Source organism: Elephas maximus, chromosome 5, assembly GCF_024166365.1.
Source record: "Elephas maximus indicus isolate mEleMax1 chromosome 5, mEleMax1 primary haplotype, whole genome shotgun sequence".
Lineage (NCBI taxonomy): Eukaryota > Metazoa > Chordata > Mammalia > Proboscidea > Elephantidae > Elephas > Elephas maximus.
Window position 1 is genome coordinate 78217609 of NC_064823.1, and position 13792 is coordinate 78231400.

Consider the following 13792-nt stretch of genomic DNA (forward strand, 5'->3'; position numbering starts at 1 on the left):
ATTTTTATACAGTTTTCACACTTTTTTTATGATACATTCTAAGATGAGCAAATTCATTTCTTTCCACTTTTTCAAATTACTCATGCTACTGTTTCTCTACTGGTGCCTTTCAGGTGACTCAATATAATGCGATACAGAAGAAGTGTCTGGAAGCAGACAGTCCTAAGTTGAGTAATGCCTTCTTCTTAGTTTCCTCAACTATAAAATGCAGACAATGCATAACTGTCTTGCTGAGTTGTTATGAAGCTTAAAGATTAAACAGTGCTTGGTACATGGTAAACACTCAAAAATATTAATAATAGCCCTTTTAGTTCTCAAGTTAACAACTACTTTAAAACTACTTCTCTTATTTTATAATCTTTCTTCTATATCTCCATTTTGTTGTTGCTATTGCTGCTAGATGCCATCAAGTCAATTTCAACTCATAGCAACCCCATATGGCAGAGTGGAGCTGCCCCATAGAGTTTTCTTGGCTGTAACCTTTACGGAAGCAGATCGCCAGGTCTTTCTTCCACAGAGCTGCTGGGTGAATTCGAACAGCCAAACTTTTGGTTAGAAGCTGAGCCCTTAACCATTTGTACCACCAGGGCTCCTTATATTTCATTTTAGCCTACCTTTAAAAAAGGATTTAAACACAGATGCATGACTGTATAAATTTACACATCTAAAAAGAACTAAACATATGAAATACCAACTGTACAAAATCATGCAGTTGCAGTTCAACTTCTGAATTTTAAATGAAGAAGACTCAGCTGAAAACATGAACTTAGTCACCTAAAGCACAATAAAATAAATACCACTTAGCTGTACATTTTCATAGGGTGAAGTGTATATCATATAAATTAGATCTCAATGTAACAGGTAAGCATATGAAAATAAAAACATCAACTTAGTATGAAAAAGTTAATGAGATATAACAGGAAAAAAAATCACACCAAACTATGGGAGAAAAGGTAAAAGTTGCATATTCAAAAGAACTGAGATGAGCTACACTAGTGACCCTGGTTAAGGGTCTGTCATCATGCATTTCAGTCCTGTCTGGGGCCTACATTCTTTCACCATAAGGTTCCCTGGATGGTGTTTTCATAAGTTTTGTACAATCATTCAGAATTGGGAATCAATCATTTGATAAATATCTATTGAGTCACTGCTGTCTGCCAGGCACTGTTCTAAATGCTTGGATACATCACTAAAAATGACAAAAATCTCACCCATCATGGAGTTTACATTTTAGCAGAGAAGACAGACAATAAACAATACATAGGCATAATACAAATGTAAATCATACAGTATTTTAGAAGGTGATAAGTGCTAATAAAAGGTAGAGCAGGTAAAGAGTAGGACTGCCTGGTTGTAATTATACATAGGGTGGTTCAGCATAGGACTTACTGACAAGGAAAATCTAAGCAGGCTTGAAGGAGGGGAAAGAATAGCCATCAGGATATCTGGACATAAAGCATTTTAGGAAGGGAAATTTTTATAATCTTAATGTTTGTGGGAATCAAAAAGGACATCTATAGCTCTAAATTATATCTCTGGCAATGCGATGCCAGGAATATTCAATACCCTTTTGGGACTTTTTCCAATGTAATAACTGGATACAAAATACAAAGGGTCAAGAACCCACAAGAAGATAAAGTGACCTTAAAGACAATCGACTCCAAATTATACATAAAGAACCCACTTGTAGGTCTCCTCCAATATTTCCTGAAAACACCCTGGTATGGATTAGAGCAAATAGGAGGAATGGTGAACTGAAAGGGAACGGTGATGTCAAGGTCACTCAGCCTGTGTCAGTGATGTTCATACTTTGTTCAAAATGAAAGAACAAAGATTTCTTAAGCAAAGATTTTTGTTCAAATGAAATCTTTTAAAGAAGCCTACTACGTAAAACAGGGAAGCAGAGTAGGAGGCACAAAAGCCACCTCTAGGGCTGTGCTAGAAATCTCGGAGTCATGGAAAGCACAGTCCGTCTTCTTCACATGACCTCAGGAAATGTAGAAGAGGACAGAGAAACTAATCTGGATACAGGGGATAAAACCTGGTTTATATGACAATAGTCCAAGGACATTTTAACTCCACAGTCTAAACCTTGTTACTTGATCCATTAAGTTTTCTGAAAGCATTACCTTCAGATCCCGGTGAATTATCGGAGTCTTACACTGATGCAACCTTGCAACAGCTTCACAGGTATCACAGAATATCTGCCACACTTCTGGTTCCGTAAAACCTGTCTGCAGCTTCTTGTTCATCTGATTCACTACCTGACCAGCTAACCAAAAAAGTAGTTTTGAGAAGACATACTTTTAAAAAATGAAGTCATCACAAAAAATAAGAAATGCCCTTAAGGTCTCGATAATGGAAAACTGGGTTTTTCATAATTCTTATACAAGGATGCTTATTATACCATATGTTATTGATTCAATGACACTTTTTTTTTTTTTTTCAATATTTTTACATCTCTGAGGTCAGAACACCTTAAGATAATGTCCTGCTAATGCTCTTGGGCATTTTTTAACATCTTAAGGTCTCTGAAATCAGTGTGTATCTTATAAACAATGGTGTCTTAGATTTACTGAAATAGTTTTTACACTGTTACAGGCTAAACAGCGGTGAATGAAAGTAAGTTTTCTATTATCACAGAATTTACATTCTAAAGGTAAAGACAAACATTAAATAATTACATAATCATATACAATAAGAATATGAGAGACTTTAAAATGGAAGCCATAAATTTATACTGTAGCAGGAGCATGGAAGGAAGAGACGGCCTAGCTAAGGAAGTGGTATTTATGTTGAGACTAAAGGATAGTTAGGAATTAACAAGTCAGAGACTTAGGACAAGCCCAATGCCGTCAAGTCAATTTTGACTCATGGAGACCCCATGTGTGACAATACAAATGATCCTCACGGTTTTCCTGGCTGTAATCTTATGGGAAACAGATCACCAGGTTTTTCTTCCAGGGCGCCACTGGGTGAGTCTGAATTATCAACCTTTAGGTTAGCAGTTGGGCACAAACGATTTGCACTGCCTAGGAATTAATTAGGAATTAATGAGGCAGAGACTGGGAGAACAACAACAGCAAGTAACATGCACAAAGGCCTCCAGTTTGGGAAAGAGTTTGATGACTTGGAATAATTTAAAGAAAGCCAGTGCATACATAGTCTAGGAAACAGAGAAAAAAGGAATGTGAGAAGAGACTGATGAGGAGACAGGGATCAGCCATATTTTGGATTTTATCTTGAGAGACAAGGAAACCTCTTGCGATGCGATGGAATGCTTTTGTGTGGCCTTTCTTGCCACGGTCTTGTAACTCCCACCAAATGACTGGGTGAGGCAATGCTAACAAGGTATATGGAACCCTACCAAGGGGATTGGTCAGTTCTGCCATCCTGCTAGGCTTAAAAAGAGAGCCAATTCCACAGCAAAGAGAAGATCCCACCAACACCAAGGAAGAACAGCCAGGAACAGAGATCGCGCCAGGAGACAAAGAGAGAGGAGTTAGAGCTGGAGAAGCAGTGGCAGAGAAATGATGGCAGGAGATGGCGCGGTGGCTTCCCGGCCCACAGAGCAAGAAAGCTGAGTACCTTTGGGCAGGAGGTTTGCTGGCACAGTACAGTGCCTCTGGGCACTTATCAGCAGAGCTAAAAGAGTTTTGCAACACTTGCCCCAGCAGGGCAGAGGCTGGGGGCCAGAGAGGTGTGCCTGACAGTACAAATGGGAAGAGACTGTCCTGACAAAACTGTATCCTGAGCATTTCCAAACCTGAATTGTAACCTGTTACTTCCCTAACAAACCCCATAATCTTGAGTATTGTCTGTAAGTTCTATGTGGCCATTGCAATGAATTATCAAACCCAGCAGAGAAGCAGGGAGTGCCATGGGAGGAATGGTGTCAGAACTGGTACACATGGTGAGGAGTTATGTCTGACCTCCACTTCACAGGAATCAGGCTTGGGCTGCTGCTCTTGATTCTCCTTTCCCCTTTTAAAGTTAGAGGAGGTCAGATGCCGACCCCATGCCATTTTTACACCTCCTGATCTGACCTTTTAAAATATCTCCCTAATTAGGAGAAGAGAGGTGGCTGCAAGAGTGGAAGTGGAGAAACCAGTTAAAAGGCTAATGCTCTAGTTTTTCTAGGCAAAGAGATAATGGAACAGAGGAATTTACTAAATCCAAAGAGACACACATACACCATTGAACCCTAACAGGATTATTCTATATTACAACACACTATAATGAGATAGCTAATGAAAATTCTTAATTATCAAGAAAAAGTTAATCATTATATTTTAAGAACATTCTAATAAAAATGAAGTTAGGGAATGCAAAAAAACAAGCTTATATTAACTTGAACCTTTCCTTTAATAATACATAATCTATAAGAAGGCGCATGTACACCTGTTCCTTTTATTGGTGTTATCTAAACATCAAACTCCTGTGTTTTCTGAAGTATTGGTTTTTCATTTAGAATTTTAAAGTAGAAAGGACATTCAAATATGCTTAATAAATCCCCAATCCCAAGTCCATTCCGTTGTGATGTCCTCACAGTACCTAGAGGCTCCTTCCTCTATCTGGTTTGTCAGGCTCTCCGAGTCGATCTATTCTTAAACTGGTTTTAAGTAAAAATTAAACAGAATGAAAAATACTTCCTTGGTGTTCATTCACATACTAGAAATACCATTTCACACCTAAACGAATCATAACCTTCAACTCATTCCAATTCTTCTAAACTTTCAATTTTGTAATCAGCGAATAAATTTTAAACCAATGTTACTTCCATTCAGAGATCTTTGGGCCAGAAAACCTGAATCACAAAAGCCAAGTCTCCAGAGAAAGGTAAAAACTGTATTTATTTGAAACACAATTCAAATGTAGAAGCACATAAAATTTCATCATTTAACATCAGAGTTTTCCGAATCAGGCAAAATCAGTAGTACCAGCTCACCAAGCTCGTTCTAAAGCAGCCAACCCACAGATATTATAAGCAATTAATAAATGCCTGTAGTTTTAAGCTACTGAGTTTTAGGTTTTTTATTTTTATTTTTTTAAAGCTAACAGATACGAGTCGTGGGTTGCACAAACGGTTAAGTGCTTGGCTACTAACCAAAAGGCTGGCAGTCTGGATCCATCCAAAGGTGCCTCGGAAGAAAAAGCTAATAGATACATTACCCATGGGGACTTCTGTAAAATACTTCCTAAAAAAGGAAAGTGCTTCTTTTCACAAAGTAACAGGAGCATACTCAAAATATCAACCCTGCTTTTTGGAAATCTGATACCAAGAGCACATAGATCTCTCTTTAGACTATGTATCAGAATATTAGCACATTAGGCAGTGCCAAACCATGAACTTAAAAAGATCTAGCATTTGACAAAAGATGATTTTAAACATTTGATACCTGAAACCATTTAACTGGCATATCAGCTATATAACACAATGTGCCTGAACTGCACACACTGCATCAGTTCCCCTACAAAAGTGCTTTCATTCCTAAGCAATTTTATATAATACAATTAGGTTTTATAAAGTAAAGTGAAAATATTTGCTCTCCAATTCCCCTGCCTCACCCCCCCCCCCAAAATCATTTCTTCGTAGGAGAAAAAGGAGCTTATCTAGTCAGAGAAAAAGAACTGAGCATGCTCCACTCGGGCCCTCGGGATTCCTTCTCTTAAGATAGAACTGCTCACTCAGAAGGTACATTCCGATCTGTGAACATATGCAGTAACCTTAGCTGGCAACACATTTGAAGAAAACTTCCGACATGAAAGAGCATAATAACAAAAAGGAAAAGCATTCAGAAAAAAAAAAAAAATGCAAGGAACAAAGGAAAAATCTTTTTAAAAACTATAATATCCTCAGACAATAAAAGATTTTCACCTAAAACAAGATCAAAGTATATTTTTAAAAAGATCAACCCTGAAAGAACAAAAAAGGGTTCTTGGAAATTAAAAATAAGATAGCAGAAATACAAATTTCTACAGAAGGGCTGAAAGATACAGGTAAGCAAAAAGCAGAATAAAAAAGGGAAGGAAAATAAGAAAGAAAATTAAAGGATTAATCTAGGAAGAGTGACATCCTAAAAATAAAAAGTCCAAAAAGGGAGAATAAAAAAAGTGGAAGAGAAAAAACTGAGTATCCAGCAAAAAGGATTTTTTAAAAAAGACCCACATCAAGGCACATTTATCTTGAAATTTCAGAATCTTAGGGATAAAAGAAAAACTCTGTAAGTATCCCTGGAGGAAAGAGGTCACACAAGAAGACTGAGGAAATCATTCATAATGGCATCAGATTTTTCAACAGCCAATTCTAAGAAAAAATGGAATAATGCCTTCAAAATTCAGGCTTAAAATTATTTCCTGCATAGAATTCTTTAGCCAGCCAAAATAAAAATCAAATGTGGGTGTAGAATAAAGATATTTTTACATACACAGGGTTTCAAAGCTGTTCCCTCCCATAAATCCATTATCAGAAAGCTACTGAAAAATGTACCCTACCAAATGAGGGAGTAAAAACAAGGGAGAGGCATGAGTATCCGGGAATCTGAGACAGAAGGAAGGCAAAGGGAACTCCCAGGATAACAGCTGTGTTGTTCAAATGTAAGTAGGAGACCTGAAGTTTCCCAAGGGATGTTTTTAAGGGGGAAAAATGAAATTAATCAAATATTAAATGTATGAACATACTGCACAAACATCTGCAATTCTATTAGGGGGAATGTAGGACTAAAAAAGTGATACATATGAAGAAAATCAGGGAAATAAAAAATGAGGTTATCATTAACATCAGGAAAAACAAAAAGATGTACAAAAAAGAAAAAGCCATTATAGACTTCCATATGATACAGCTATAATGGCAAACAAAATAACATAAACACTGGTTATTGACTTAATCCAAAAACTGAGACTATCCCACATTAGGAGTAAAACCCCCATCTTTTTCTGGGGGCAATATCTAAAACATAAAATCAAGAAAGCGCTGGCAAACTTTCTTTCAAGAGCCTCCTTATATCCAAAATCACATACTCTCCCTGCTTTTCTAAGTTCCTTCTTTTTATACTCTATGATCTCAATAAAACTACAGATCTCATCTAGATAGTGCTATATAGAAACATGTAATATGAGAAAATACATCTCAAGGATTTGAGAAGAGAGGAATGGTGGGGGCAGTGGTTAGTACTAATTAAGCCATAGTTTAATAGTACTTTTGGGCTTTTTAAACGACATACACTAATTGTTGTTGTTAGGTGCCTTTCAGTCGGCTCCGACTCACCATGACCTTATGTGCAACACAATGAAATCTTGCCCTGTCTTGCACCATCCTCATAATCGTTGCTATTATTTTAATAAAAATTCAAATTTCATGTAAAATAAAGCTTGCTGATTCAATTACCAGATCAAAGTAACAGAAACAATACAATGTCTTCCTCAAAATATAGCTTAAGCTTAAGCAATTCTTCTACTTTAAAATAAAATTTGCCCCCCCCCCCCCAATTGAAGCTAATTTGGCTCCTCTATTAAAAAAATATCTCTTGGGTGACAGACTCATCCAATTGAGTTTAACTGATTCAATTATCTTTAAAAAATTACGAGTAGCAAGAACTATTGGTCAACTCCAATACAGCTAAGAATTAGCACCACAAACACTAGAATTCAGGAAATGGGGTAGAAAAAAATCAGTATCTTCTCCCAAAAGAGGTCACAATGCTTTAGAGTAGAGAAGATATCTTTTATAAATAAGAGAAGACAACCAAGAACATCTATTTTCATATTATATACAGAAATAAGTTACAAGTACTTCACAATAGATATGTGAAGTATTGATTCACTTCATTTTCCTCCATTCTTCCCTCCTTACAAGACTGCAATAAATGAGACCGTATTTTCTTCACCACTACATCACTCTCTTCCTCCAACCTTCAGAAAACTACAAGAGTTCCTGAATGGAAATAACAATCACCAACAATTAGGACTGTCTAAATATAAACCAGGGTTCCCTAGACCCAAATTGCCAGATACAGCCTAATAAATAAAGCAGTTTTGTAGAAATTGGATTAACTGTCCACTTCACACACATTAAAGAAAATAAATTGTTAGGTATTTTTTATTGTTATTACTCTTAAGGCACACTATATGAGTAAATATTTCTTTTAAAATACCACATTAGGCCCAATAAAATGTGGCTTTCTATCTTCTGATATTCACGATGGGACTCAAAAAAACTACATAATACAGGCTTATAAGCATTACAGATCAAAATGCACCCTCTAAAACTATTACATTTAATATGATTTAAAGATAACATAGTAGGGAGCTGGTAAATTCTTATAACAGTAACAGTGACGCATTAGGTTTTTCTTAGTTGGATTACAAAAAATTGTCTAGGGAGCAGGAAGTATAACTGTTCTTTATCTATTTAGATTTCCTCTTTTAAACCCAACAGTATTTTTCTGATTTTTCATTTAAGATTAAATCCTCAAGTCATCACTGCAGCAACTATGACTAGATTTTAAATATTTTTCTAACAGCCTTCCTTAATTAGGCAGATAATTAAAGCTGAGGTTGCAATAATAAGCGTCTAAAATCAGGTGACAGCTGCCCTGGGAGAAACCAAGACACACATTAACCTATTTTAAAGGGATTTTTTTTTTAGTGTAACACAAATGCAGAGAGACACTTACTCACCTCGGCAATATTCCATCAAGATCAGCACTTCCCATACATTATCACTAACTGAATTAACAGCACAGTCCAAATAACCCACAATATTTTTATGACCAGACAGCTCTTTCTGTAAAACAGAAACAAAATGAGGAAAATCGGAGAGGGGAAAAAAAATCTTAAAGCTATACGGTCAGCAATGGCTTGAAGCATAATGTATTTAAAGTATTTCAAAAAGTAGGAATTAGACACACATGTAGAACCGGACATATTTCAATCAACCAAAGACTCCTACAGTTTCAAATGAAAGCTTACTTGCACATGACTTATTTTTTAACAAGCACATTTTCAATAATTACATTTAAATTCAACCAAGAAAGAGGCAGATCACCTTAAAGTAATGGTCTCCAAAAGAGAGTATGCAAGTTAAAGATGGCTTATTTATTTTTTAATCTAAGAAAATAAATTAAGCTCTAATATTTATGAACAGTTGTATTTTCACTTGTTTGTTTTGCATTCAACATATTATAATTTACGTGTACCTAGTTAAGTGGATTTATGTTTTTTTTTTTAATACTATTAATCAGATAAGCTTTAAAATGAACAAGGGCTACAAAGACCCATAAATTAAAAATAATACTAACAATACAAGCACAAGGAAATAACAGAGAAATGGCAGCTTGGACGCTTTTACTCCTGGTATAAAATAGCTATCAGCTTATAGTAAGGTTAAAAATAATAATGACCTAATCAGTTCTATCCAGAAATTAAAAAACAATTATCAAAATATTATTTTAAATAAATCTACATCCATATCATTAATAATAAACTAGTTTTAACTATGTAATATAATTTGAGACACTGGCTAATGGCAACTGAACGTGAATAATTTATAAATAAATTACATAATGGGACATAGGTGATCAAAAGCCTTGGAAGACCACTGCACAGGATTTGAATGCTGCTGCTGCTGGGGACTGTGTTTTACATGTCTCCAAATCATACATATAAATTCTTTGAAAGGAAGCATGTCACAGCAGTACAAGATCTGGGCACAAATAAGGGAACTTAGTCTAAGCTTAGCCATCTTGGGGTAAACCCTTTAACCCTTTTGACTAAAACTTACTTTAAAAAAAGTAAATCTCAAAGTCTAATCAACTGTAACCTAGCTAACAGAAACAACAAAAGGAGAATTAAGAAAAATCAGGTTCTATAAAGGAGTCTACTTGAACAAAAGCAATTGCAGTAGGTGTTGGTGAAGATAGTTAGGCTGACATGAGATTCAAACGGTGAGTGAACTAACACTACTGCTGAGCACCCACTACGATTCTAGCACCATATAAACTGATTTGTTACTTATCAAGTCATTTAATTTCAATACTACAATGCAATTAATAATAAATGCTAATTTTCCTGATAGCCTACTATTATTTTACTCTATATTTACTAAAACCTAAACTCAAAAATAAAAACGTCTGAAACTGAAAACTGTAACATATAGATCCTTTTAATGAATGATTTCCCTATTTTATCTTTAGAGTTATAGTCAACATTGACATTCAAATTACTCCTCCTCCCTGATACCCCAAGTTAAACAGAGTACAGTTAAAATACAGTAACGCAACCTAACCAGTCTCTTTCCAATTCTCTCCGACCTATAAAAGCATATTTAGACTACTAAATGGTCCTCAATTTCAGACAGAATCTCACTTTTAGAAAAAGATATCATTTCACACAGAGCTTCTGCAGGGCTAATTACAAAACCTATTAAATGGCAATATTCTATCTTTATCTAATCTCAATGACATTATTAGATGCTCTTCATCTGATATATTAGAAGGTGTCAGTGTTTTTCAAAGTTTTCATTATTATATATACTATTACCATCTTATTTAGGAATTTATTATGGAGTCCCTAATTTTTTTTTTTTAAGTGGTATAAACTCTTAACACACTAAGCTGCTAATCAAAAGGCTGGAAGTTTGAGTCCACCCAGAGGTGCCTTGGAAGAAAGGACTGGTGATCTACTCGTGAAGAAAATCAGCCACTGAAAACGCTGTGCGGCAGCATTCTACTCCGGCACCAATGAGGTCGCCCTGAGCTGAAATCAGCTCAGCGACTGGCACGTATATATTATAAATATCTACTACGGTGTAAACAAATTGTACATTCACTTAATATCTACCAACTTCTTGCTATTTAGCCCTATATTAAACAAGTTAGTGCCAGCACATTTACGTTAACATTATATTTATTTTTTCAATAAATCATACTTTCCCACCTAGCAAGGTAACCTCATGCACATAAAGGGCCTGGTAATTCTGAATTGAAAATATCATTTAATGTTTCAGAAATTCTGAAGGCACAGATAATAGTTTCTATTTTTTGCTCTTTTTATGCTGGAGATGAGGGGGGGAAACATTGCTTTTTAGACCAAAGTTGGTTTAAAACATTAGCACTTGATTAACATTGTACCAGTTTAAAAAAAAAAAAAAGAGGAGCCACTGAGAGAATTGCAAGTAAGCAACCCTAAAAAAAGGAGGAAAATGTTATTTTGTAAATTTCTAACTGCTTCAAGTTAAATGAGTGGCTGAAAGTTTCTTTAATGGTCTGTTGTTTTTTGTTTTCCTAACAGTAAAAAAAAAAAAATTCCTTTGCTGAAAATTACAGGGTACATAAGAAAAACAACCAGATTTACAGCATGATTTTAAAAACAAAAAGCAAAACTAACTGTTGTTTGTCAATACTAACACATGCAGTGAATGCATAAGGCCCGCGCGGGAACATCACACTCAGGGCAGTGGCTTCTTTCTGGATGAAGAGGGCAGCACAGGGCCACAGAGAGGAATACACAGGAACCTCAACTATCTCTGCATGGTTTTATTTCTTAAGTCTGATAGCAAAGATATTCATTACATAATTCTCTGAATTTTTTGTATACTCAAAATATTCCAAAATTAAAATGGATTTTAAAAAAGAAAACAGGGTAGCAAGCCTGTCAACTATAGCAGGGAAGGGAGGAAACGGGAGAGAAGGAAGCTATTTTTCACCCTATGGTTACAAGGCATGTACTATAAATTCTCAGAACATTTTCCAGATTAATTTAATGATCTTCAAATGTTTTCCAGATGTACATAAACAATAAACAGCTTGCCTAAAATCTGTTTACATTATCGTGCAAAAAAATATATCCCAAAGTTCAAAATGGAATTTCTCTTTTGCTTACCATAATTGTAATTTCTCTTTTACAAATGTTGAGGTCTGACATGTTATTGACATACATTCGTTTCAATGCACATCGGACGCCACCATGAGTCCGCACTAGGAAAACTGTAGAGAATCCACCTAAGAGAACAAGTACCAATTAATTACAAAGAATCAGAAATTACTGCCCAAATCATATAACAGGTAGCAGATAGCGCTTTAAAAAAAAAAAAAAAAAAAAAAACCCATTGTCGTTGAGTCAATTCCGACTTATAGCGACCCTACAGTACAGAGTAGAACTGCCCCATAATATTTCCAAGGAGGGGCTGGTGGATTCAAATTGCCAATCTTTTGGTTAGCAGCCAAGCCACCAGGGCCCCTTAGAAAAAAATAAACAATGACTGAAACCAAGGCAAAAAGTAAGTATAGAAAGATTAAAAGCCAAAGCACTGGGTTCTTATACCAATCTTGAAATAAAACTTAGAGGGTAACATGCTTCTCAAATGATAACTCTTTTACAGCTTAAACTACTAAGATTTCACTTTTCACAAGGAATAACTATGCAGCACATGGAAAATGTCACAACCCAACTCTCTATTACTATAGTTTGGCATATACTAGTGACTGCCTACCCATCAGCCTCCCCTCTTTCTGTGATGACAAAGCACTGATGTTATCTGATACGAGAAATCAAGGGGATCAGATGGGCAGGTCCTTCCTCCAGGTCCAGAGGATGAACTTCAATTGTTCTAAGCCAATCACGGGAATCTCATTTCTCCTTATCAGTAGTAACTGATTTAGTGGTGCAAACAGTTAAGTGCTTTGCTGCTAACTGAAAGGCTGGTGGCTCTAGTCCACCCACATGCACTTTGAAAGAATGGCCTAGCAATCTACTTCCAAAAAATCGGTCACTGATAACCCTACAGAGCACAGTTCTAGTCTAACACACATGGGGTCACCATGAGTCAGAAGCAACTCAATGGCAACTGGTTTTTTTGTGTTTTATACACACACACACACACACACACATAACTGGCTAATGGGACATAAGGGGAAGTCTGCTGGGGATTGCAGGGAACGATTTTTACAGCCAGCAAAGAGAGAAAGTGGTATGCGGAGAAGGCCCTGTTCTTCCCTCCTGTTTGCAAATTTTGAGGTATAAGGATATGATGCTTAGACCTATGACAGCCATCCTATGGCCATGATGGAAAAATGCATCAGAGAGAAAATGACCCAGAACACTGGCATAGCTGCACTGCTGAATTAGGCAACTCTAGAACCACCTCCCTCCAGAACTCTTACATGAGATAATAAATGTCCTCAATATTTAAGCCAGAGTTATTTGGACATTCTCTTCTAGCATATCTTATCTAAAACATATAACTAAAACCAAAACTAAACCAGCTGCCATCGAGTCGATTCTGACTCATACCAACCCTACAGGACAGAGTAGAACTGTTCCAAAGAGTTTCCAAGGAGCGGCTGGTGGTCTTGAACTGCCTGAAATCAATCATAATGAGCAATACTCCATCTAATTGTAAATGCCACCCAGGAAACCTCTCAATTATTTTGTACTGATAAAGTTTGTTTTTAAGGTAATGTTATACAGGCTTTGCCAGATTGTGTTTATACAAATGGCCCAGTTTTTAAAAGTAGAAACACCCATATAAGGTTCATACACCTCCCACTTTTTTTTTTTAACAAAAATAGAATCATTAAACATATCAGCACATCTCCTTCCAGGTCAGTAGACATGGCTTAACTCATTCTTCTTAAGAGCTGTATAATATGGCATACCTTGTATATCCCATTGCCATCACGTCAATTCCACCTCACAGCGGCCCTATAGGACAGAGTAGAACTGCTCTATAGGGTTTCCAAGGCTCTAAATCTTTACAGAGGCAAACTGGCACATCTTTCTCCCACAGAACGGC

At 36.1% G+C, this 13792-nt stretch overlaps 1 protein-coding gene across 2 annotated transcripts in view; it reads right to left on the minus strand.

The window, feature by feature from the left end:
* BMP2K (BMP2 inducible kinase) overlaps positions 1-13792 on the minus strand; it is a 147053-nt gene that overhangs the window by 82834 nt on the left and 50427 nt on the right. For both annotated transcript variants that reach the window (XM_049885926.1, XM_049885924.1), the window contains exons 2-4: positions 11881-11999; positions 8680-8785; positions 2130-2272 (exon numbers count right to left, since the gene is read on the minus strand). In XM_049885926.1, coding sequence (XP_049741883.1) covers positions 2130-2272; positions 8680-8785; positions 11881-11999 — 368 coding nt within the window. The remainder of the gene's footprint in view (positions 1-2129; positions 2273-8679; positions 8786-11880; positions 12000-13792) is intronic.